At 41.8% G+C, this 26,786-nt stretch overlaps 1 protein-coding gene across 2 annotated transcripts; it reads left to right on the top strand.

Annotated features, from left to right (window-relative positions):
• The first annotated feature begins 742 nt into the window (after window positions 1-742).
• Window positions 743-26,195, top strand: C2H21orf91 (chromosome 2 C21orf91 homolog). 2 transcript variants are annotated; one of them, XM_055129574.1, is made up of 5 exons: window positions 743-863; window positions 1,826-1,962; window positions 18,158-18,679; window positions 19,740-19,802; window positions 21,767-26,195. In XM_055129574.1, exons 2-5 carry the CDS (start codon window positions 1,833-1,835, stop codon window positions 21,931-21,933), a joined length of 882 nt encoding a protein of 293 aa, XP_054985549.1. In that variant the 5' UTR covers window positions 743-863; window positions 1,826-1,832; the 3' UTR covers window positions 21,934-26,195. The 2 variants fall into 2 exon arrangements, with proteins under 2 accessions (XP_054985549.1, XP_054985550.1); XM_055129575.1 differs by lacking the exon at window positions 19,740-19,802.
• The last annotated feature ends 591 nt before the right edge of the window (window positions 26,196-26,786 follow it).

The following is a 26,786-nucleotide window of genomic DNA, read 5'->3' as shown; positions in this document are numbered from 1 at the left end:
TTAAAAGAAAAGCCAAGTGCCAGCCAGAGCTGAAACAGCACCACGGAGTTTCCGAAAGGGGCGGGCCCCCAAAATTAAGAGGTGGGACCGCCGGGATCATCCCCTGGGGCCAGCAACGGAACGTACCACCTTGCCTGGGAGGCGCAGCCCCTTTAAACCCTGACCCGCCGGGCCCCGACCCCTGCGGGCAACAGCGGACCCCCCCCCCCGCCCCCCGCAACGGGGAAAGTCGCGAGGGGAACTTTCCCTTCCTCCCCACTCCCGCCCCGGCGCCCCAGCCCAGTGCCGCGGGGCCCGTGCCCGCGAGCCCTCCCCGCGCCCGCACCCACTCGTGACCCTTGGGGGGCCCCGCCCTCCCCCCCGCGGTCCCCGCCCCGGGGCAGGAGTTTCCGCGAGGGCGTCTGGGGGGCGGCGGCGGGCGCGGGGTGTCGCGCGCGGGCTCCTCTATCTCCGAGCCGCCGGGAAGGGGTGTCCGGGGAGCGGCGCGGCCGCGCAGACGCCGCAGGGAGCGCCCCAGCCGCCAGGCGCCGAGGCCCCCAGCGGCGCGAGCGGCGGGCGCGGCGCGGGGCGCGGGGTGCGGGGCGCGCGGGTGGGCGCCGCCGCGGAAGGAGCGCGCCGGGGTCGGGGCCGCTTCACACCCCCACCCCCACCCCCCCCCGCGAACCGAGCCGGGGCGCGGCGGCGGCGGCGGCGGCGGCGGCGGCGGCGGCGGCGGCGGCGGCGGCGGCGGCGGCGGCGGCGGGGGGCGGGGCCGGGCGCGCGGGAGCCGCCTCCGCGCTGCCGCCTCCGCCGCGGCCGGAAACAATAGTGGCGGATCCCGAGCCGCGCGGAACGGCGGCGGCGGCGGCGCTCGGAGCCGGACGGTAAAGAGAGAGAAAAAAAAAAAAACGCGCTCTGTTCGCTCTCGGGGTCCCCGCCCCGCCGCGCCGGCGTCGGCGATGCCCCGGCACTCGGAGGAGCCCTCCGCGGTTCCTCGACGGAGCGCTGGAGACGCGGAGCGCGGCTGCCGGCGCTGGCGGCGGCGGCGGGATGGTCCCGGGATGGGAGCGAAGCGCGGGGCCGGGACGGACGCCCCCGCCGGCCGGGGCCGGGCCGTGCCGGGTTGGGCTGGGTGGGGGCCAACCTACCCCTTTTCCCTCCCCCCCACTACTAGACACCTCCCCCCCCCATCTGTCCCCCCTCCCCCGCCCGTTGAGCCGCTGTCCGGCCTCGAGGGTGCCGGCGTTTTCGGGACGCTGACGGGACGCCCTCCCCAGGCTCGCGTCCCCACGTGCGTGGCGGCTGCCCCCGGGTCTCCAGTGGCGTGGACGCCCCCTCCCCCCCCCCCCCGGTGCCCGGAGTGTCCCGCGCCGGCCTGTCCTGTCCTGTCCTGTCCTCCGCCGGGGAGCCAGCTGCACGGGTCCGAGCGCAGACCTGACCCTGCCGGGGAAAGGCCGCTCCGAGAGCCGTTCGGTGGTGCCCGCGTGGTGCAGCGAGGGCTCGTGGGGTGCAGCTTAGATCCACTCCCCCACCCAAAATTTTTTTTAAACCACAGTTTCCTTTCCTCTTAATGGAACAAAGGACCCAGGGAAGGGCACCCCGGCACCAGTGTCACCTTCCGGCCAGGCATCACTTGGTTCCTGGCTTGGAGTCCCGGTCCCGGGCCCCGCGCGGGGCGAAGCTGCTGGTCTGCAGGAGGCTCTTCCCCGGGGCTCAGCGCAGCCCGAGCACTGAGCGTCCCTCGGGTTCCTGGAAGTTGCTTCTGGCCGCTGCTGTCCCGTCCCGCCCCGCGGTCAAGTTCCCTGAGACCGGGCCTGACTTGTCCCTTTGCTTGTCTCCTGCCCAGGGGCACGATGAACGAAGAGGAGGAGCAGTTTGTAAACATTGACTTGAATGATGACAACGTTTGCAGTGTGTGCAAGCTGGGAACGGAAAAAGAGACGCTCTCCTTCTGCCACGTTTGCTTTGAGCTAAATATTGAGGGTAAGGGACGCCAGATAGATGCATTCGACGTCGTCGTCGTCCTCTTGGAACAGGCTGGACACAGCTCAGCCTGCAGGCATGGGGGAGTTAGGAGGCACAGCTGGAATTTGGTGGAATGACTGGGGATGGTGCCTGGGACGAAATGTGGGGCGCGGTGAAAGCGAAGGGTTTCTGAGATCCAAGTCAGTTCAGGTCAGCATAGCTGTGAATTTTCAAGAGTCATTTGGGTTTTTTTTTGTTTTGTTTTGTTTTTTTTAATTTCCACAGTGCTCGCCCCATTTTTTTGCTAAGAGTGAGATGTGAGTATCAGTTTCTGCTTTGAGTGCTCAAGTTGTCAGATTTTTTAATAAGACAGTCGACGGGGGTGGTGGTGGGTTGGAGAACGGAGGATGTTTTAATAAGAATTCATGACTAGGTTTTTTTTTTTTTTAATGGGGAAAATGTAGTTGTATTCCTTTGGCCTCCATGCCTCGTACCTAACCGAGGAACTATGCAGTGCTGTCTTACCTAGAAAAACATTTGGTTTTTTATTTTTACATAAGCGCTCTTCAGTGATCTCACACACCCCGGTTCTAGTACCCCCAAACAAAAAGTGTTTCTGATGTTTCTTCATGGTACCTTTTAAGAGTATATGAAAAAGTTTTCCAAATATCAACCTGTGTTACTGAAAATATTTGTATTTGCCGCAAAGAAATCTGTAGGATGTTTCTTGTTTCTTTGGGGGGGGGCACAGGGGGTTTTGGGCCCACAGTCTGCAGTGCTCAGGTCTTACTCCTGGCACTGGGCTCAGGGATCACTCCTGAATCATATAGGGTGCTAGGGACTCCCCTTTCCCTCCCCCACTGTGCAAGCTGTGTCTCTACTCTCTGTACTATCACTTTGGCCCCTGTGGGATGTTTCTTAATCTTGATGTCATGATAAAGTTCTTGATTTTGTGGGGCTGGGGCTTTGTTTTGTTTGGGGGCCTCGCCTGCTGTACTGGGGGCTTACTCCTGTCCTGTGATCAGTGATCTCTCTTAAAGGGATTTGGGGAACCATGTACCATGTGTAGTGCCCCTGGATAGAGCATGCTAGTACCTCCGGATGACACCTCCATGGTCCCCTGAGCACCCGCCATGAGTAATTCCTGAGTGGAGAGCCAAGAGTAACCCCTGTGCATCACCAAGTGTGACCCAAAAAGAGAAAAAAAATCTTATGAGTTACCCTTAAAAAGAATCCCATGATTTAAAAACAAAGAATAGTTTACCTGTCATTGGAATTTTCAATTGTCACTTATTTATAGAGTTTGTTTGGTAGAACTTCAGAATTTGAAGTTTCAACACTTTTGTATTCTTCTTCCCAGGTTGTATATGTGAAATATTCATTATCGTTGCTTTTTCTGTTTTCTAAATAGGCCGTGTTTGTATAATGGCAAAGAAATGGATGGGGATTTTCTACCATGAAGTTTCTGTTAGGACTTAAGGTTCAGAAATTATTGTAGGCATCAGAAGAATATTTATAGTATCTAGTAAAATTAAATTTTTAGTAGACAACCTAACACAGTAGAGTTAATTATATGGCATTCATCTTTTATGATCATACTGCTTATGACATTTTGTCATTATATGGCCCAGAAGAATTGTAGTTGCTGAATATGTAACTGATCGAGATCATTGATTTCCTTTTGGGTTACATAAATTTCATATAATATTGGGTCTAATATAGGAGTTTCAAGTAATTTCAACGTAAAACATTGTCTTGCAGTCTTTGAATATGAAGTAATATTTCGTCTTGGTACGACGAAAGACCTAAATTCATATTACTTGGAAATAGAGTTGACCCTAAGTATTTTATATACGTTGTGCATTATGTATCATTTTTATATTTTGTATATTTAAATTTTAGATAGGCACTGGAAATTCCCAGCCCAAACCTATAACTCACAGTGAAAGAAACAGGGTCAAATTAGACTGCTCGGGCTATGACTAAGAATATTGCACTGAGACTCTTTTTCTTGGAAGAGTTTATTTAAATCAAAAACAAGTTTGTTTGGTTTTTTTTTGTAGTCTTCGTAGGATGTCTACGAAGCCTGGAGAATGGTTGTAGTATATCCTTACTTGACTTACCTACCATCCCTAGTAATTTTCATTCATGGGATAGTATAGAAACCTCTTTTCCTGAGTCCTAAATTCTTACTTTTTGGTCAGCCTACTCGCTAAATGTAGTGTGTACAGTGAGAAAAAGTTACTGCTTGGGGTTGGGAAGATGGTAAGGATGCAGGATTTGGACTTGTGACTGACCCAGGTTCGATGGACTGCCCAGTGTCCCCTGCCCCCAGCATCCCTCTTGGACCACAGCAGCACCACATCCTCAGGCTTACCATCAGCCTCGCTGGTCCTGTGGGCTCAGAATCACTGGGAGTGGCACCTTGAGCACCGCTGGGGAGGCACCCGCCCCCTCCCCACACACAGGTGGCCCACTCTCAGTGAAAAGCTCCAATTTCAGCAGACTTACTGCAGAAATCGAAACTTTGATAATTCTCATACATTTTCTTCATGTTTCTAGCCTTTTTTTCCCTCCTCCTTTTCCCCATTCCTCATTTTTCTAGTGGTTTCTGTTGCAGTGACGAGGCTGGCACCACTGCTTGGTCGAGGTACGTGCATGCACACTTCCCAGGAGTCACACTAACGTTTCAGCACACCGGAAATAGTACACTTTGCAGTGGCACCAGCTACCCAAGGCAGTGCTTTGGTATGTGAGACAGTACTGGGATCAAACTCCCAGCCTCGGGCTTGTAGGCGCTCTGCCACTGACCCCTTTCTCCCGGCCGCTTTAATGTGCCTTTTAATTAACGACTCCTTATTACACTGAGGATATACAAGTATTCCTCAGGGACCATCTTTAGAAACATTTGTCCCTCACAACACATATCTCCGAGTAGAAGCACAGCCTGTATGCCATTGAAATGTCCTTTATTGCTGAAGTAATAATTAATCTTTAAAAGGCAGAAGCAACTTATAATTTGAATTTGAGTTTTTGTTTTATACCCTAGAAATGCTTGATATTTCAAATTTTAAAAATACCAAGTAGATTTTTGTGAGGAGAAATTATTTTAGAAATAGATTTTCATCATTTATCTGGCATTCTTGATTCTTGGAATTATGTACATCTTATTATATTTTTGCTAGAGTGATGGGCGAGAGCATTATAGCTGCTTGAATTTGGTATTAGATTATTGGTAGAAACTGGAGGGAAATAAACCCACAACATTTGTTTTTATCAATACACCGTGGGTTTCTTTTAAAACGGGGACATGTAATAGTGATCCCTTGTAGAGTAATAAGGTGTATTATTTGTTTTTAGCATTTTCTTCTCCCCTACCAGTTTCTCAGCACATTGCCAGTAAATGACACAAAGTGTAAAGGACTCACCTGTGTGACATTTTTTTTTTCATGATTAGATTTCAGCCATATAGTGTTCCAACACCTGACCCTTCACCAGTATACATTTCCCACTACCCGTGTCCCCAGTTTCTGTCCTGTCCTCTCCACGGCCCCTCCCCCACCCCTCCTCTCTGGCAGGCTCTTTCCTTCTCTCTCTTTCTCTAACTTGTGACATTTAAATTTGGGAGTATCGTGTATTATGTTACCTGGTTCCTTAGTTTACGGAATACTGAGTTTGCTTTAAAGCATTCTATTCTTGTTTCTCTGCTTGGAGGGTAATAAATCTATTTCAGAATAACAGGCTAGTTTCGAATTCTCAAATTTGTAGGAAATATTTTACCCCTTTTGGATTGTTGCTTAAGTCTGATCAGCTAACCTCTTGTGTAAAATCTGCATTTATAAAATGAAAATACAATAACAGAAGACAAACCTATTAGGTTTTTGTATTCTGAGCATATTAAGTTGTGTTCTGTGACTTTACAGTAATTAAAAAGGAAAGAATACCAACATTTTATGAACTATCAAGTGATAGATGATACATTTCAAGAACTTAGGAATTGTATTTTAAGAACTTGTCTTTCAAAGTGCTAAGAAAAATTTTTTATATCTATGTTTCACTACCAGAATAACTTCTAGGATTAGATGATAGATGCATAAACTTCCTAATACTTATGACCTGTCCTTTTCCCTAAGACTGGATAAACTTTGTCGTGTGTGGGGGGGCGGAAACGGGTGGGTATGGGTATGGGGTAGGTGGTCAGATATTCATTGTTGTGCTAAAAACCTCATTTACTAAATTCCTTTACTAAGTGACCAAATCACTACCATTTCCTAAGCCATTGTGAATGGGAGGAAGGTCACGATGGATGATGAAGGCCAGTAATGAAACTCAGTTATGATATAATCAGTGTCTGGGGCCAGAGTGATGGTACTGCCGTGGGTCGGATGCTTACCTTGCACATAGCATAACCGGGCTCGGTCCCCGGCATCCCATGTAGTCCCCCGAGCCCACTAAGAGTGATCCATAAGTCAGCCCTGGAGCATTTCCAGGTGTAGCCCAGAAACCTAACAGAATAACCGGTGTAGAAACAGCACTGGAGGGAACAAGCGTTCAGAGCTCTAGCCTATTCCTTCCTGCTCTGTTTTTGTTTTATGTTAAAACACAATACAGGTAACTTTTTCGTAAAACTTTTATCGTAACACTGTGATTTACCAAGTTCTTTATAATGCAGTTGTTTCAGGCATGCAGAGTTCTAGCACCAATCTCACCACTACCTTCCCTCCACCAGTGTCCCCAGTTCTGCAGCCACCCTGACCCCTTGTGCGAATCATCTCTGAAGCACTTCTGCCTTCTTCAGATAACTAACTTTGTTTTCTCGAGAGAGACTTTCATAAGACTCATCAGTTTCTGTTATGCCAAGCAAAGTTTTCGGTGTAAGGTGGTCCTGCTTGTTGATTAGTCACCTTCTCTCCGGCTGTTCTCTAGGGAGCCTCCCCTCTTGGACTTTAATTTGTTGATCTTTGCAGGAACTTTTCTAAGAACAGGCTCAAATATGAATTCTTTAATAATCAGTCTATCAAGAACAATCTACAGATGTTTGCTCTTGGTTAAGGCACTGGTAAATCCAATTCCTGCTTTTACCCGCAATCTTCCTTGACTATCATTTATCAAAACCCAATTTACCTGGTGAGTAGTCAAGAAGTAACTTGAATCTCAGTATTGAATTAGTTAAGAAATCAAGGGTGCCAGAGGGCTAGTACAGCAGGTAAGGTGCTTGCCTTGCACACAGCCTACTCATCCATCCCCAGTAGCCCCCGTGCCACCAGGAATGGTCCTTTGTGATGTCTCTCTGTCTCTCCTCACTCTTTCTCGCACTTTTCTATACTACTATCAGAGCTCTCCTTGCCTTCCTCAAGCCACACCCCTACGTGGGCCACTGACTTGCAGACATCTTACATAGTTCCTAAGTATCTCATAAGTGTGAATTTGTTTTATTTACTAGTATATAATCGATGATAGTCTGGTCTACAGAGAGTAAAAATCAAATATGTGATGAATGAGTCCATCTAAAGGAGGCTTCAGAGAACTGTCTTGGCCCACAGGAACACTTTACTGATTTTCTGCCTTTTCATAGATTCCAAGAGATCTTTTTGTCTCTTACATGAAATTTTATAAATCTTAGTAATGTAAGAACTTATCAGTTTCAAAAGAAAATTAAAGTATCACCAATAATTGATATGATTCTCTTTTTCAAGTAGGAGAATTAAAAAAAATTCTTGTGTTTTCTCCACAAATACAAAAGCAAAAAAAAAAAAAAAAAGAAGAAAGAAAGTACACTGCTTAGAAAAGGAGTTTCGGGGCTGGAGTGATAGCACAGTGGGTAGTGCACGAGGCTGACCCAGGTTTGATTTCAAGCATCCCATATGGTTCCCTGAGCACCACCAGGAGTAATTTCCTGAGTGAAAAGCCAAGAGTAACCCCTGTGCATCGCCAGGTGTGACCCAAAAAAGCAAAAAAAAAAAAAAAAAGTTTCTGGGTTCAGAGAATGAACCGCAACTCTCTGAACCCCAAAATACTGATCCTTGCTCATAATTCTAGTCCTCAGGCACTTAATGATCCTGGATGCTTTAGAAACCAATGGTAAAAGTATGTTGTTTGTTTTAGCGATTTGAAATTAAAACAGCTGAATTTATAATACGGAATATCTTCATCAATAAAAGTGATGTCACAAAATGTAAAAAAAACATTCTGGTTCAAATTCATAATTCTCTCATCCTGATGCATTAACAAAAATGAAATGTTTTGTGAACTATATGGAAACAAATCTAGATTGAAAAATTATTGATGATCTTAAAAATAATTAGGTGAAGATTCAGTCAAGTGTCTATTTGAAAATAGTTTATAGTTGCTACTGAAGAGTTGATAAAGAGAATTCAGCTGATCAGAGATAAAAGGTATATTTTGGTTACATACAACATAGTATTGTATGTGAAGAAAGAAGACAAAATATAGGTTTATCTCTCCACTTTGGAGGAAATTAAATACCCATTTTCTGGTTGGTAGAAATCAGACCAAGAGTCAATATAGGTTTAAAGGATTTACCAGTTTAGATAAGTAACTTATCTAGATAATACTCTGCAGTTTGCATACACTATATTCCTTTATTGTTAACAGTGGAGGGAATTGATACGGATTTCCTTATTGTGTGTGTCTGTTGGGAGCTGGGGGGCAGAGATCAAACATCAAAGTTAACTGAAGTAGCTTTTCAGGACTTACCCTAACTTTATACCTGAAAAGGATTAGAGTAAATAGTAATACCTTTTTTTTTTTTTTAGAGCTATTTGAAGGGGATGAAGTAAGCAGAATATTGATGGGAGTTGAATTTTTGACTTTATTATCATAGCAAACTATCCATGCCACTTATTCAAAATTATAGTCTATGTTTGTAGCATTTTAACGTACTCAGAACAAAGTTCAACTTGTGTTCTGTGCTGTTTTGAGTTTACTGTCCCATATTAGTAAGAAATGGAAAGTTCCCATCATATTCTCTTTTCCAGGTAGTGCCCTTTTGTTGTATTGAATCAGTTAGCTATGGGTTACCTAGCGGAAGTGGGGTAACTTGATGCAGATTAGCCCCTCTGACACCCAGTTATGATTGGACAGCTCTCCGGCCATGTAAGGCCAGTGGCCACTGTATTAAAGCAGAGAGAGAGAACATGTCCACTATCGCAGAAAGTTCTTTTGGACATTGCTAATTAGAAAACAGTTAAATTAGGGAGTAGAATTGAGAGAGAATTTTGGTGGGGTTTTTTGTGTGTGTGCCTGTTAGTAATAAACAGTTGTTATGTAGGTGTGTTTCCCCGATTTTCCAACTGTCAAAATTGGAATATTCTATGAGTGAAATCCAGTCACTGTACAGCTTTGTAAGGGTCTATCTCACAGTGATTCAATACAAAAGTTAAAAAAATTTACTGAGACAGGTTAACTTTTTCACAAATCTTTTGCAATTTGTAGTTCTACCAATAAAATAACTGTTCTGCCATGGCTTCCCTGGCAATTTTATATTTATCATTAAGATACCATTGTCTCTGAATGCTCTGCTTATTGAAGTTTGTCCCGCTAGTTCATTTACTGGACTAAGCTGCTCTCATTAATGGTGTAATCCTTCTCAGCACACGCTGAAACCCCAAAATGGAATAAGCATCCCTAAGCTGAAATCTGCTGTCTAAGACCACCTGTTGGTGCATCTTTCTTTAGCTCAGTGATTCTCAGAATGTGGAAAAGCGAGTTGTTAACTCCATCTGTATGTTCATTTGATGTGCTTGCCAGTAATTCCATCTGTTGCTAATGCAGAGATAAGCAATTACCTATTACTTTAAAGTAGTGTTTTGGGGACAGAACATGACAGACTCTGTAAGTGACGCCAGAGTTAGCCAAAGTGAGCACTGTTTATCACATACTCCCCAAAACACACAGAACTACCAGTATACATTTCCGAGAGGTAAAAGGCTCTACTACTGTGAGTTTAGGAAAGAAGTGGACGGTTATCCCACTGTCCATTCTCGCCTGCCTACCTTTAGTCCTGTCTGATCATTCATCCACTGACTGGTTGTGGTGGAGCAGTAGGTACGTTGGAAATAACAGTTTGAGCCGTGGTTTGGATGGCGTTGCGTGCTCATCAGATACAGTTGTCTAGTGTACAAGCTTCATCAGGACAGGCGGGCAGTGTTTACACGAAGCATTCCAGACCTTTGTTGTCAATCTTTGTTTACAATCTAAATTTAGTACACTGCCACCAGCCTACACGAGCATGAACCTGCTGTGTTAAGTACCTGTGCCCTATGTCATGAATCGAGCACTGGCCCTATTTTCAGACCCCAAGTAGTTCCTGCTCACTGCAGGCCATTTGCTGCCGGGGCTTTCTGGTTTGGCTCTTAAGAGACATCAGGGAACAAAGTCCTGAGAGATTTCTGTTTTGGTTTCTTTTTCCCTTGTGACACACTTGTAGGCCAAGCAGAACATGTGTGTGCTATGGCTTCAGACTGTGGTCGGTAGGTCTGCCACTCTGCCCAAACAGAGCTTTCGCTGAATTTCGTGTAACTGAAATGGGAAGGATTCTGAGAGTCATTCAAAAACATCCAAGAGTTGGATCCTTTTCAGTCTGTTTTAGTACATAAAGCTTAGCAATCCTTGCCTTTGGGGGAAGGGGCGAAGGGGTGGGTGGGGTGGGGGAGGGGAGATGATAGTTGGGCCGCACCCACATATGCCCAGCTTACTTCTAGCTGGTGTTTTGAGACCATATGACTGGGGTCAAACCCAGTTGGACTGTTCGCAGAGCAAGCGCCATACGTATCGTGCAATCTCTTCAGCCTTGGCTACCCTGTCATTTTTAAAATTTATAAACACTTTTAAAGTAGCACACAAGTGCTTCTTGATATGCACAGCATTTAAGGATTTGTGTGCTATTACAAATTACTCTTTTTTTTTTTAACATCCGTGATAAGATTCCAGAAAGTGAAGCACTTAAACTCTTGTTCAATTCCTAAAGTTGGAAAAAATATGATCCTCTATTTTAAAAAATAATAATAATAAGGTTTTCTGGAAACACCAGTCTACAAAACTGGAGGTGGGGAGAAACAGGCAGACACTGAGACGAGGATGGAGTGAAGTGGACGCTGGTGGAGGGCGTGGTGTCAACATTATGTGTACGAAGCTCTGTCCATACTATTGTAAGTCACAGTGCCTCAGATCAATTTTTTTTTAAATTTTGAAGCAAACGTTGGTTATGTTCGAAGGCAGTATGTTTAAATTTTTTTCACAACATGTTAACATTCTGGAAATTAAATCATAACTAAATTTTCCTGCCTTATTTCAATATTAAAGAACATGCAAACCCACCATTTGGAATACAACACAGCCAGTATATTTGAAATTTAAAAAAAAATCTGTTTTAAATAAAAGTTGAAGTATTTGTTCTCATAGACCTTTCTCAGGATACTACTGATGTGATCTTGTGTACTGTAGCTTTACGTGCAGCAACTGCTTGTTTTGTGTTCTACCTGTGGAACGTATTATATGAAGGAATTCTTTTCCATGGAAATGAAGTCTGGTAATCAAATTCAAGACTTCTTAGTTGACAGAGTAAACATGCATAAGGCAGTTAGCTGATAGGATGCAAAAGCATGTGTAGTTTAAAACCAAGTAGCATCAGTTTAGGTGGCTGAGATATGGCACTATTGATGGGACAGGCTGGTGAGCCATCAGGAAAAAATAACTTCACTTTAGCTTTATTACCACCAAATCATAAATGAATCCTTCAGGAGACAGGGCAAAAGAGCCTGCATAGAACTTAAAGAAGCTGATGTCAAAGGGATCTTCTCACTAAATAAAATGTGGCATTCGTATTTCACCATATTTCCACCACAGCACACCCTGTTTTGAAGTAATACCAGCACAATTTATTTTTAAAGCTTCACATAATGGCTGCACCCCCGCTTGTTGCAAAAAAGTTTGGCCTCAAATCTGATTATGCAGTGAAGTAGGGTTGCGTGCCAGGTGTGTTGGTGGGCAGGCTTTCCAAGTAAGTGAGACCGGTAGGGGAAAAAAAATCACAGATCCAAGTGGGAAAAGCGTAGGGGGTGTGGCCCATGGTAGAACATGTCTTGCATGTGTGAGGTAGAACATGTGTGAGGCCCTAGTTTTAATCCCTGGCACCATAAGCAATAAGTAAATCTTAGGAAAAGGTAAAAAAAAAATCAAACTATTGAATAGGATTGCTGCCTTATTTCCTGTCCATATAGAAATATACTCTCTTCATTTGTTTCCAAGTGACCCTGAAATGAGAACTTTTAAAAAACTTAAGCAGTTGAAGCTGTCAACAGCCTTAGTTTTCTAATGATGACCTCATGGCCCCCAAAATTTACCTGGACATCTTTCAAATAACTTTCAAAATGTTCATACCAGCTATGATGTTAATTACATTGTTCTTCACACTTTTTTATTAGTAAAGGAATTGTACAATTTTTTAAAACTGGTTTAGAAATTCCTTATAACTCAGCTCCTCAGAAATCAGAAACAAGAAGAAAAAATATCAACTCATTTAACTGCATTTAGATGCGTTCTCTTTCAGAAGCTGCTGATGAAGCAAATTGATGCTCAGAGCTGTTTACTCTTGCAAAAGCAATTAAAATGGAAAAGTCAGTTGGGAAACTTGCTGGGATCTAGATAATAGCAATGGTTGTTAGTTTGGTGTTGCTGGTTTTTTTTAATCTTTCTTAGATCATTCAAACCAATGAATTGAAAATAATAATCAGAAATGTATAAAAGAGCATATATTGCTGATACATAGTGAGTGGGCAACTCACATTTTTTTCCTAGATTGTAATTTGTTCAAGTATGTGAAGGAATCTTTTTTTAAATTTACTGTTTTCTCTGCCACTGAGTGAGATTTGTTTGAAGTGTGTTTATAAAATGAATGTTTTCTAATTAAACTTTAAAATTCATTGACATTTAGAATATTTAGTGAGCAATGAAGTTGGGTACAGATATGAATGAGTGAGTTATAGTGTACATTCAAAAGCCTTATGCAATAAGTTTCTATTAAAAATACATCATTGGGGCTGGAACGATAGCACAGCGGGTAGGGCATTTGCCTTGCACGCTGCCGAACTGGGTTCAATTCCCAGCATCCCATATGGTCCACCAAGCACCACCAGGAGTAATTCCTAAGTGCAGAGCCAGGAATAATCCCTGTGCAACACCAGGTGTGACACAAAAAAAAAAAGAAAGAAAGGGTAACTAACTTTAAAAAATAATAACACTAAAATAAAATAAAAATACATAATTGAGTTGAAGTTTATGATTTTGCTTAGCAGACTAAATCCCACAGGAATACCATCTCTGTATCACTATTGCTCATTGCTCCTTCAGACCAGTGATCCATTATACTGTGTTCAATACAACAGTAGTTTCACTGGTCGGTGTCTTTAATTAATCTTTGAACAGTCTGGCAAACTTTAACCTAGTTTCCTTGCTAGGATAGGTGTAAATTCTTCGCAGTAGATTTTGAACTGGTTGTACTTTTGGGGGTTGTGGGTATTTAAAAAAATAATTTAAATTAAATTTGCTTATAGGGCTACTTTTTCTTGAATACCTGCATGGTGGCAGGCACTGACACCAAGAATGCACATGCAACCAGGGCATGGTACTTTTTCTCATAAGATTTAATTTGCAGCAGACCAAGACCCAGTAAAGAGGCCATTTTTAAATCAGTTTTAAGTCAAATGTATTGCTTCTTGGAGGAATTGAGAATTTAGGAAGTGACTGATGATGCAGGTAGCCTACAGATAGTGGTAATGGAGAGAAACATTTTAGGTACTAGATTTTAGTGGGGAGGGCGGGCAGGGAGTAGTGAGGATGGACAGCAAGACCTCTGGGAGTAGGTGGGGAGGAGAGGGAAAGCCTGGGGGAGGTGCCCAGGACATTCAGAACCTTCTTGACCTGTGACATTTTTTTGCCATTTCTTTTTATAAGGATTTTTTTTTTCCTAAGTGCTGGAGCAATAGCACAGGAGGCAGGGCGTTTGCCTTGCACACGGCAGACCCGGTTTGATTCCCAGCATTCCATATGGTCCTCTGAGCACTGCCAGGGGTAATTCCTAAGTGCAGAGTGAGGAGAAACCCCCCTGCATTGCCAGGTCTGCCCCCCCCCAAAAAAAAATTGGGCTGGAGCGATAGCACAGCGGTTAGGGTGTTTGCCTTGCACACAGGTCGACCTGAGTTCGATTCCTCCATCCCTCTCAGAGAGCCTGGCAAGCTACCGAGAGTATCTTGCCCGCACGGCAGAGCCTGGCAAACTACCCATGGCATACTGGATATGCCAAAGACAGTAACAAGTCTCACGATGGAGATGTTACTGGTGCCCGCTCAAGCAAATCGATGAGAAACGGGATGACAGTGACAGTTTTTCCTAAATATATGAAAGGACTTGAAATTTAATTTTCATTTCTGTGTTTTTACAGTAGATTGGCTGTTAGCAATCCGTTTTGTCCCTCCTCTCAACAGACACCTTAATGCATGGAATTGTATACATTCCTAAATTCATGGTACTGATCTTGAAATTTATACAGGAATTAAGAGAAAAATTATTTCTAGAAATTGTATTTCACCAATTACCAAGAAAAAACTTTGGGTAAAATCTTTACGAGCTCACATAATTCTTAATGGAGGCCTGTATGGCACTGACCTGTTGTGGCGCATCTTAGTGTATATCTGGAATTCCAGTGTTTCAATGTTTTTTTCATCTTTTTATTTTTGTACCATTTGGTTGCGGGGTGAGGATTCCTAGGTACTTTTCATGTATACATCATTCCAGCAATACACTCATCACTCTAGTACCCACTTCCCTCCACCACTGTCCCAAGCACCTTTTTCATCTTTTTAATACTATTTCTGAAGTTTTAAATGAATCCCAAAAAGTTTAACAGCGAAAATTAATTTGCTGACACTAATTTAGAAGCACTCTCCTATGCCAAGGAATTTCAGCTAGACTGAAAGAGAAGCTTATAATTTGTTCTGTTTATATTCTGCAGAATTAGATTAGAACTGTGGCGGCCCATCCGCCAGCTGAGAATGCCATCGTTCACTAGTTAGCGGGGTCGGCTTGCCAGCTGTGGCCAGCGAGACTTCAGTGTACAGAGAAGGAAGCTCTTTCATAAGTTTTTCCAAAGTTAGCAAAGTAACCGAGTTATAAATTCTCCCTCCTGCAGGATAGTAAGTATACACACTAAGCATGAAACTTTGCACTTGGTCTCTAGCTTGTACTACCTTTTTAAAAAATGTTCCAACACCAATCCCTCCACCAGTGTCCCCAGTCCCCATCCCGTCCCCCTGCTCCCAGCCTGCCTGTATGGCAAGCGCTCTGTGGTTTATAATACTGGTACTGACAGATTGTCAGATATGTACTAATAAATATGTACAACTAATATATGCAGTTGATACCATAGTTGGGAGGGCTGGAGTGATAGCACAGCGAGTAGGGCATTTGCCTTGCACGTGGCTGACCTGGGTTCGATTCTTCCGTCTCTCTTGGAGAGCCCAGCAAGCTACCGAGAGTATCCCTCCCGCACAGCAGAGCTACCCGTGGCATATTCCATATGCCAAAAACAGTAACACAAGTCTCACAATGGAGACATTACTGGTTCCCACTCAAGCAAATCGATGAACAACGGGACGATGTTGCTACACTGTTAGTGCTACCATAGTTAACTTACAGTATTTTATTCTGATAAGCAGAGTTTGTGAACTTCCTTTCTGTGTAATTTTAGTTTTAAAGGTGTGTACTCAGCTCAGAAATTGAGTTTTGAGGCCTTTTTTTAAAAAAATTTATTTAGATATCTTAACTTTGGTGACATAACTCTTACCTAATCATATAATAACTAGTATAATAAAAGTAAGATAATACAATTGCAGCACAGTGTTTGTGCTCAGTGGAAGAAACAAGACTGAAATCTTTGAGATTACCCTTGAGAGTGGCTGTTCACATAGGCGGATGCTATTTGTATTCAGGAGATGAACTCACATAGCTTCCTTGTAGGGGAACCGATAGGCCATTCAGCCCTGCTTTTGGGAATCTCGGTAAGTCTCACCATTGGCTAATGAATCTTTTCAAACAAATTCATATGCTCAAATAAATTAGGTACTCTTATTCCTAATTCAGTATCATTAAAGTGCCAATATTTTACTATTTTACAATCAGCTTGGAATTCAATTTTCACTTTTTGAATTCTGAAACCAAGAATGGAAACAGAATGTAGTATTTTTGATGACTCAGCAAACTTTTTCTTAACCTAGTACCGGAAAAGCTTTCCACTTACTCTTTTTTTTCACAGCTAAATAGATTTAGATTTGGACCAGTTAGTTCTGGCAGGCATTAATTTTCGTCTCCACATCCCTACTCACCTTTGGCATATAAGCATTGCTGTTTGACTTTAATAATGTTATTTGATCTTTGGAAAATGTATTATTGCATTCCATATTTTAAAGTACATATTTGAAAACGTATACTATGTTCTGAAAAAGCAGTTCATAAACTGGGATCAGAGTGATAGATAGAACGGCAGATAGGGTGTTTGCCTAGCACATGGCCAACCTGGGTTCAATTCCCTGCATCCCATATGGTCCCCCAAGCACTGCCAGGAGTAATTCCTGAGAGCAGAGCTAGGAGTAACCCCTGAGCATCACTGAGTGTGACACAAAAAGCCCTACCCAAAAAAAATCAGTTCATAAGCATAACTGCTAAAAAGTTGGGATACAGCCCTAGAGACCAGAAAAAAGCAGTTCATAAACATCACTACTGAAATGTTGGGATATAGACCTAGAGATCATACAGGAGTTAGAGTACAGCCAGATCTATCCCTGGTACCTCCGATTCCACCAAGACTACCAGGAGTGATCTCTGAGCAAAGCCAGGAATAAGCCCTGTGCATTGCTGACTATGGCCCAAAGAACAACAACCCAAAAAGTTGATATGGAATATTTATATTTATGGAATCTGGTGAACATTTGTGAGTTGAAAAATTGTAGCACTGTCATAGCACTGTCATCCCATTGTTCATCGATTTGCTCGAGCAGGCACCAGTAATGTCTCCATTGTGAGATTTGTTGTTACTGCTTTTGGTATATTGAATATGCCACAGGTAGCTTCCTGGGCTCTCCAAGGGGGACGGAGGAATCGGACCCGGATTGGCCGAGTGCACAGCAAACACCCTACCCGCTGTGCTATCACTCCAGTCCGAGTCAAAAAATCATACTAACTAATTTGGCAAATTTACTGCTGCATGAAAAATAATTGAATGGAGTACGTATTTTTTGGAAGATAAAATTACCTTGATACAATTTGAAGTATAAAGCAAGTATAAAAAAATATTGATAGATGGTTTCAGTATCTTTAAAAATTGAATCCCAAGGCACATGAGATTATCTAGGAGGTAATGCTTTCACCAGACATGCAGCCAACCTTAGTTCTGCCACCGGCATCACATGATCACCAGGACCTAGCAGCAGTCACTCTGAGCATGGAGCCGGGAGTGGCCCCTCCGCACTGACCGGTGAGACCTACTCCCTTCCCCAAATAACAATCCAAACTGTTCATTGATTTTTTTGAGGTTTTTATGTCTAGGTCTTTTCTTACATTGTATTATTTTTTCATGGTAAGAGCGCAGCTAATAATTGAAGGATATGATTTACTATGTTTCATTTAAAAAAATATTCTAAACATTCATTATTTAGCCTCATTATGGAAGGGTCCTTTTTCAAGTGTATTTTAGAAAAATTAGCGAGGAAAGTGTTGTAATATAAATTGAGTAAATACACACTACAGGGTTCAGTGATTTTTATGTAATGTGCAGTAAAATGTATCTGGGCTCAAGTTCAAATACAGTCCTAAGTGTTTAGAAAGACCCAGCTATTGTTTTGTTTGTTTGTTCTGTGAAGGGGGCTTGGCTTTCTACTCAAGGATCACTCCTGGCTAGGCTCAGGAGACCATATATTTCCTCGGGGTTAGGAATCCGAATTGAACTTGGGTCTTGGATTGACTGCTTACAAAAGATGTGCCCAACCTGATATGCTATCTTTCTGGCCTATTTTGCCAATATTTTTGTCACATTCATGGATTATCAGTGATATTGTGGTCCCAGAAATTTGTTTACTTATGCAGTTCATAAAAGAAATAATTTTTTTTCAAGGCTTCTGTTTTCTTTTTTCTTTCTCTCTAGGAGTACCAAAATCTAATCTCTTGCACACAAGATCGTTAAGGGGCCATAGAGACTGCTTTGAAAAATATCATTTGATTGCCAACCAGGATTGTCCTAGATCTAAGCTTTCAAAAAGTACTTATGAAGAAGTTAAAACTATTTTGAGTAAGAAGATAAACTGGATTGTACAATATGCACAGAATAAAGACTTGGATTCAGATTCTGAGTGTTCCAAAAATACCCAGCATCACCTGTTCAATTTCAGACATAAACCAGAGAAAAAGTTACTCCCACAGTTTGACTCCCAGGTACCAAAGTATTCTGCAAAATGGATAGATGGAAGCACAGGTGGCCTCACAAACTGCACACAAAGAATCTTCGAGCAGAGGGAAAACACAGACTTTGAACTTTCTGTGTTACAAGATTCAAATACCACATTATTGTGGTCCCACAGTCACAACCAGGCACAGAAAAAAGAAGAAACCATCTCTGACCCAGAGACTAGCGCCCAGACCCCGCACCCGACTTACAGCAGAGAGGAACGTAAGTAAAATGGGGAGGAAGTCAAAGTGGGAGTTTTGTTGTTTGCTTTCGTTTTACTTTTTTACATATATGTGACACGTCAAGTCATTTTGATGTAGAATCATGTGTTGAGAATTTAACATGTTCACCCTGGTGAAAATGCCAGTTCCCTGAAAATAGTTCATGATCTGACTTAGGCTTTGGTATTTTATAGTCCAGACACTGGTGTTTGCTTTGAATTTCTCAATCAAATGGAATCAAAAAACGGAGTTGAAAAGTTCAGGGTTTGTGTAGTTTTAGAAGAACTGTCTCTACTGTTGGCTAGCAGACACTGTCGCATTGCCAGTCCCTTCAAGACTAATTGACTAGAGGTGGCATTTCTAAAGCAAACATCTGACATTTTTACCAAAGGCCAAAGGTAATATGTGCACTTGCTTTAATGTTGGAGAAAATGACTCATTCAGTCTGCATGTTTCTATTAAAACCTGCAGAAGCTAACATCATTTTAATTAACTAGTATATTTTTAAGCGACTTAATTCTTCATATGAAATAGCTAAGGTTATGTAACTCAGTAGACAAATGAAGTTTTCAAACTTAAGTACATGGGGCTTCAGACTTTTCTGGGACTGGAGATATGGCTCACTGGTAGGGTACCTGCCTCAAATGTGTGAGTCCCTGCTCTTACTCCACACATCTGCAAAAGTTTAAGTATAGTGAGTTTTTTAACTCTGGGTCCTGAATTCTGTAGAGCTTCTTATTAAGCAAAATAACCTTCATGGGAAGTGAGTAACACTTTTGAAACACCAAAGTAGAGTCAGAAGTATTAGGACCCAGCGCACTCAGTCCTCGGTGATATTTGGTGAAGCTTTTGACTCAGGTGGGCTATGTACTGGCGGTGAAAGCAAATCTTTCTTAGGGGGGAGGTCTTTAAATTGCAGTATAAGTGTTAGTGACTGGATCCTACTGGATGTTATATTGGCAGATAAGTGCAAATGCTTTATCAGGATATTACATTGCTTGTAGAGGCAGCTTTTTTCCCCAATTTCTTGTGGTAATAATAAATATATTTTCATGTTTCAGTGAATTCGATGACCCTTGGTGAGGTAAAGCAACTGAATGCAAAGCTTCGACAGCAAATACAGGGTAAAGAATAAGTCTCAATGCTTTTCAAATAAATGAAAGTTTTCGTTCACAAAGTCCCCTTACAACACGGGACCATTAGCTTCATTTGCACTGAAATTGGGAAATGGGATTAGAATCATATAGTTTCCAGAGCAAGGAGGGTTAGAGAACTTAAATGCAACTGGAGACAACAAGATGGGTCTCTACCTTTCCCTAACATTTTACTGACTACTTCCTGCTATGCTGGGCAGTCACACTCTCACTGCCATCCCCATTGATCATCGATTTGCTTGAGTGGGCGCCAGTGACCCCTCCATTTGTCCTATTCCTGAGATTTTAGCGGCCTCTCTTTACTCATTCTTCCCAGCAGTGCTGCATTGGAGGCTCTCTCAGGGTACAGGGAATGAGACCCATCATTGTTACTGTATTTGGCATATGGATTACGCCACGAAGAGCTTGCCAGCTCTGCCATGTGGGCAGGATGCTCTCTGTATCTTGCCAGGTTCTCCGAGAGGGAGAACTAGGCTGAAAGAGAGCTTCTGGGAGCTTTGTTTTATAGTCTCTGGGCAGTATGCAAATCTGTTTCCTGCCAACTCTGTAAAGCAGATACATCGGCCCTGTTTTTCTTACTTTTTTTTTTTCATGATGAGTAATTTCAAACACAGCTATCAAAAAATAGTTTTGTGTACCCTTTAACCTAACCTTACTACCAGTTTCATCTGCTTTCAGAAGTGTAGTGTCCTTCATCTCTTCTTGCCCTTGTACTCCTCGCACCCTCACACCCAGCGTGGATTATTTTGAAGTCAGTCCAAGGCTACATGTTTCACCCATATGTAGGTCATGAATTACTTTCAGATGAGGATGGCTCTCCGTCCTCCTCACCCCAGGATAGAGTGCCTGCCTTGCGCACAGCCAACCTGGCTTCAATTCCTGGTGTCCGACATGGCCGCCCACGCCTAGCAGGAGTGATCTCTGAGCACAGAGCTAGGGGTAAGCCCTGAACACCACTGGGTATGGCCCAAAAAGAAAAAAAAAAATTAAGAGGTCTTGAAAAGAGAGAAAAATCATGACCTCATTGGTGACATTTTAAAAAAAAAATCTTTACCCTCGTTCAGTATGTTGCCACTGACTCTTAACAATTGCTAGTTAGTGTTTAAGTTCCCCAGTTTTCTTTCTTTCCCTTCCCCAAACCCAATTCCTATTTTGGTGAAGAAACTGTATTTGAAGATAATGTTAATTATAGAGATTATGCATTCAATCAACAACAGGGTTGTTGATTGACAATTTTAACCCCTACCCTTCAACTCAAACTCATGCTTTCATAACAACATGGCCACTCAAAATAATGAAACAGTAATAGCAACATACATTTGTCAAGTACTTACTCTGCATTAGGAGCATGATAAGTGTGATCTCCTATAATTCTCACAGTAACCCTGTGAGATGCGGCTGTTATTGTCAAGGCTATGCTCAGTGGGAACTAAATTATAATCTTGCTTGCCTTACTCAGAAGAATAGGAACTAGGATTCAAAAATTCAGTTAGTTTAGTTCCACAGCCTCTTGTTCTCTAGATCTGAGCACTAATGGGCACTTAGCCACAGGTCGTTGTAGATATTATTATAAAACATTCATACATTTCGACTGAGAAAATTATCTCAGGTATAACTTTAATGACTATTTCTGCCATACATCTCTAATAGTCATTGCTTATGTAGTTTTATTTGATGAGAAAAAGTCTTCCAGTTGTCTGTGGCAGGTGTTCAGCTTCATTGGATGCTCAAAACACATTTCCTTGATGTCAGATTTTGCTTTTATCATGAAAAATACTCTAACTCACTTAGATTACTAATACTCTACCTAAGTTAAATATTCTTTAAGTGAAATACTCTAATGCCCAGTGCTCTGACTTAGAGTATTAAAATACACAACATACAATTAACTTTACATTTTCTAAAAATGAAACTGTATTTTTAAATCTTTACAGAAGTGTTTGAAGAGTTGACACACCAGGTGCAAGAGAAAGATTCTTTGGCCTCGGAGCTCCATGTCCGCCATGTTGCCATCGAGCAGCTTCTCAAGAACTATTCCAAGTTACCGTGTCGGCAAGTGGGTCGGACAGGGATGAAGTCACACTCACCCGTAAACAACTAAACTTCTCCTGATTTCCTAAGCCCTCTCATGCTTTGGTCTGCCAGGCATGCAAACTTCGAAGAAGCTGAAGAAAGTCAACGGTCTATTATTTTATGACATTATATTGGCAAAGTTTAAAGTAATATTTGACATCCTTGTCAAATAAAGCAGGTTGTTGGTTGCCCTGTGGGGTTAATCATTTTTGTTCTTTTGGGGAGGTTGTTTTTTTTTTTTTTTATGCCCATAATTGCTAAAGAGCCCTCCTTAATTTTTGTCACATGTGACTACTTTAAATATATTATTACAGTGTGACTTTATTAAACATTTTAATGTAATTCACCTCAAACCAGTGGGTTAACAAACTCCTTAGATAAAGCTACTAAAGATAGTTTTTAAGAGGGAAATGGAAATCATAGCATCACCTCTTATTTATTATGAGCAATATTTTCATATAAAAATTTTATATATAAAATTGCTATTTTCGGTACTTTCCCATTCTCTTTATAATGTGTTTGAATGACTATATATTATATTTACACTTGGTGTATGAACATGTTCACCCATATTTAAGATCACTGCATTTTATTCTACTATACTGTTTTTATAACTATCTTGTTTTCAAAAGATAAATGTATTTTGGAATAGAAATCTATCTAGTTGAATTGTTTTAAACTCTAAGAACTCTTATGAAAAAAGAATTAACTTTTTAAAAAGCGAAGATCCAAGAAAATTTTTAAAATCTTTAATGAAAACAATTTTGAGTTAATTCAGGAAGAAAATACTAAGCTAGTTTTTGTATGCCCATTTGTTTCCATAAAAGAAAAAGCCTCTTATATGTCACTCTTTTCATTCTAGTAACTTAGAAATGATTGAATTTGGACAAAGTAAATCAAACCTCACTACTTAAGTGTAGTATCATCAAACTGGATGTGCTGTGAAACTGTTGTCCTAATTTTGAAATTTAAAAATGATTTGTAGGGGCCGGAGTGATAGCACAGCGGGTAGGGCGTTTGCCTTGCATGCGGCCGACCCAGGTTCGATCCCCGGCATCCCATATGGTCCCCCAGCACCGCCAGGAGTAATTCCTGAGTGCAAAGCCAGGAATAACCCCTGAGCATCGCTGGGTGTGACCCAAAAAGAAAAAAAAATGATTTGTATGCCACTTTGGATAAAAGTATAAGGATTCTTACACTTTTACTTAAACTATCCAAATTGTGTTATCCGAATTCCTATTGAAGTGAGTGCCCAAAGAAAGCATTGTGAGGTGAGGTATTATTTTTCTAAAATTTAGAATCTAAGGCAATGTTTCCCCAAGTGGGGGATGGGGAGAGGGGTGGGGTGGGTCATCTGCTAAGATGGCCCTGGAGATGTGTCAGGGTGCTCAGGTGCTGGGGGAGGGGGAGGGATGATCTGTTAGTCTCTTACAGTGGAAGTTTCCAGGGGAGCGCTAAGTGAATTCTTTAAAGGGAGCAGTAGGTCAGACTCATTTGGAAACCTCTGAGCTAAGGGGACCAATTGCTTGACAAGAGATCAAACTTGTTCAGATTCTAATCAGCTCTTTTTAAAAAGGGTAGTCTTAAAGGTTGCCTCTGAGGTTTCCAAAGAGTTCTTTGGAAATCTAATGGGAAGATTGTCACCAAAAGCCAGATAAGTTGTTAAATAATGTATTACACACAAGCTGTAACCAATGCAGAATTAAAATGGGTTCTGAATTCTGTTTTCAGCTGGTGCTTAGAATGTATTTGTGAGATAGAGTCTCTCTACAGAAGGCCCATTAACTTCCTTGCAGGCTTCATGCAAAGAGCTATGAATGGATTCCTGCCTTAAATTTGGCAGCCTGCCCTGCACAGGTCAGCTGAGAGGTCCTTAACAAAAACAGTATTTGACTAAGCAAAGAAACATCCCAACCTAATAGAAGACAGCTCTTAGTAATCCTAAGATGTGTTATCTTTGCTTGAATATTAATTGATATCTAACGGATTTTGTTTTATTTGCTTTTAAAAATGACTGCTTTTTTTTTTGAGAGAGAGCTTTTGAAAGATGATTTCAATTTGTCTCAGTTCTTTTGAGTCATCCAAAGTATTTAAAGCTGAGTGGGGGTTGCATTGCCTTAGTTTTGATAAGCTTTAAATGAATGTGTGCAATATCCAGATCTCCATAAATTTCCAAGTTGAATAAAGATATTTTCTCATCATACCAGTATCTTAGTGCTTAGTTGTTACGATCACTCACATTTTATAATTTGACTTTACTTAGGGAAGGGTGGTTAAGAGTATGTACTGGCACATATTTGTGCTTGTATTGCACTTAGGAATCATCGTAAAGGTTTGGAATATGTTGCATTTGATAACAGTATTAGCATATTTCGAGAGTATGAGCCATATGACGCCATCCAGAATACAGCAGTGTTATCCAAAGAAAGCATTTGCTTGTTTCTGACAATTAGTAGCTTTACTGAGTTTGGGACAAGTGGATTGGATTGTACATATATGAAAGCCTTTATCCGAGAATCTTATCTTTCCATGTAGGTCTTTCTACTTAAGCTCTTCAAAGGAAAGGTGCTCTTTAAAAGAATCTGTGACACTAGTGTTCACACAGTACTTACTTGGATGAATATTTGAGTGGAAATGTTTTTTGAAGAATGTTGCACAGCAGTGTATGCAAATATTAAGTAAACATATATGCCTATGTTTGTTTTCTTAATCAAATATGCAATTGTTTATTTTAAAAATCAGGGTAAGGGATGAAGTTGAGTATTTTAGGCTAAAATACCACAAATGTTGAATGCCATAGGTGGCTATACTTCTTGTACGGTTGTTAGTACTGCTTCTGGAAGAAGTTTAGAAGAAAACCTCATGCATAGCTTCGGTTTCAGAATGGTAAAAGAGGGCCTGCCAGTCAGCAACTAAACATTTTCCTGGCGTATGTGATTAAAGGGAATGAAATAAAAATGATTTTCAAGCCTAAAACTCACTTTTTAATGAGTTTATCATCCTTTGACCCTAGTATTTAATAGCCAAATTAGCCCCTTTCAGAGTCAGGGGGCGGGGGGGAGGAAGCATGCAGTTAAGATACCAGTAATCAATCATACAAGCAACAGAATAATTTTATGTATTACAGTGTTGGAACAAACAATTATTCTTTTTCAAATTACATTTCATCACCAAGTGCCCATTTTCATACACATTTGAGGAGTATTATTTGGGGGAAGGGGAACTCTGTTCAGGGGTCTCTCCAGTGGTGCTTGGGGATCCCGTGGTGCCAGGGATTGAACCCAGACCCCAGGATACAATGCTTGTGCTCCAATCCTTTTGAACTCTCTCTCCAGTCCTCCCTCCCTTTTTTTTTTTAAAGTATTTGAACATGATTTCAGAAATAAGAGTCAAAATATATTTATCTTGTGATGTCTTGGGTTTTTGTTTTTTTTTACTTTGGTGTTTACACTGTTGTCAGTTTTTGCTAATTTAAAAAAGGGATTTTCTTTTGGATTTACTTACATTAATGTTTACCAGGTATGTTTTGTTTTTTAGGAAGAAATCTATGTGACGAATGCTGTAAGTGTAATCTAAAATGTATATGCTCTAAACTTTAGGTAAACTTACAAAGTAAATTATTTGTGTAGCTTTGTAAAAGGTTCAGGTTAGTGGCCACAAAATATGAAACATGAAACCTTCTAAATGGTGCAGTTTAAATTTACGCCAGTTTACTGACATGCTATTATGCTTATGAGAAAGTAAGATACTTGAGTATTTTTAAGTACATACTGAAAAGTTTTGTGTTCGACAGCATTTTTAAAATGTCTTTGTTCCAGTGTGACTAAAGCTAAGCTAATTGTTTTTCTTGGTGGTTAATTGCATTTTTTTACTTTCACGTTTGTGGAATATTGGGAGAAATTTGTGGTGGAAGTCAGTGAGATGGAAGTGATAATAAATCATTCTTGCCAGATGGTATGCTGTTGGGGAGGAAGAAAGTTTATGTGTAGAAATAATCGAGTCATAAAGGTATGGCACAACTTAAAGCCATTTTGTAGAAAAGTGTGCGTGTTAGCCTTGACTGAGCAGCCTGCCTGTGGTCAGTGAGCTAAAATTGTGTTGTTTGGAAAAAGGAAAATGAAACTGCAGTGTGCAGAGCAAGTTGATTTCAAAAAAGTTTAACATTAGTGTTTACACTTTGTTTTGAAACTGCAATAAATTCTATGTTTGTATTGCCCTGCTTTCAGCTACAACATATGCTTGTCTACTATTTTTAATTTTGAAACAATAAAATAAATATTTTGTAACCTGTTCTCTTGAGTGGCTATCTTTAAGGGCGGTTTTTGATGTTAAATTGATCAATACGTTAGCACAAAAGCAGATTTTCCTGCGTTGGTGGATTCTTGAGAGTTGTATTAAAGATTTGCAAACAAAACTTGGTCGATGCATAGTTAATTATGCATATAAAGTTAGAAGGGGCCAGGCCCCTCCCCAGATGTCCAGGCCTCTCTTTTACCCATCAAGAACGTCACCACTCCTGGCCCTGACGCTGCTCGGACACCTGAATGACTTCCCCATCCCGTTCCGTGCAATCTACACATTTCCCATGAACGAAGTCACTGGTCTGTCCTGTGAACAACTTCCCTGTCCAGCCCCTGCTCCGCGCTCTCTGTTCCGTGTATGCGCTCCTTGTCTCTGGTCACAGCCTCGTGTGGTGGGTGAGAGCCCTGTGCTCAGTACCTTGGCATCGAGCCCTGCCTGAACCTGCGCTTCCCTGGGCATCTGAGTGACCCGCCTGTACTGGGCCCCGTGTCTGGGTGTGCTACCCTGGCTAATTTTAAAGGTCCTGGAGAGAGGACAGTCCAGAGAGCAGGTACAGAGACAGCCTAGAGAGGGGAGAAG

This window comes from Sorex araneus, chromosome 2 (assembly GCF_027595985.1).
Source record: "Sorex araneus isolate mSorAra2 chromosome 2, mSorAra2.pri, whole genome shotgun sequence".
NCBI lineage: Eukaryota > Metazoa > Chordata > Mammalia > Eulipotyphla > Soricidae > Sorex > Sorex araneus.
Note: the sequence above shows the minus strand (reverse complement) of the source record. Positions and strands in the feature narration are given on the sequence as shown.

Excerpts from the sequence above, each read along its gene's own strand:
- C2H21orf91 (XM_055129574.1), top strand. The coding sequence starts at position 1,833 with ATGAACGAAGAGGAGGAGCAGTTTGTAAACATTGACTTGAATGATGAC. Across the intron at positions 1,963-18,157 it reads CTTTGAGCTAAATATTGAGG|GAGTACCAAAATCTAATCTC; the intron begins GTAAGGGACGCC and ends CTTTCTCTCTAG. Across the intron at positions 19,803-21,766 it reads GCTTCGACAGCAAATACAGG|AAGTGTTTGAAGAGTTGACA; the intron begins GTAAAGAATAAG and ends AAATCTTTACAG.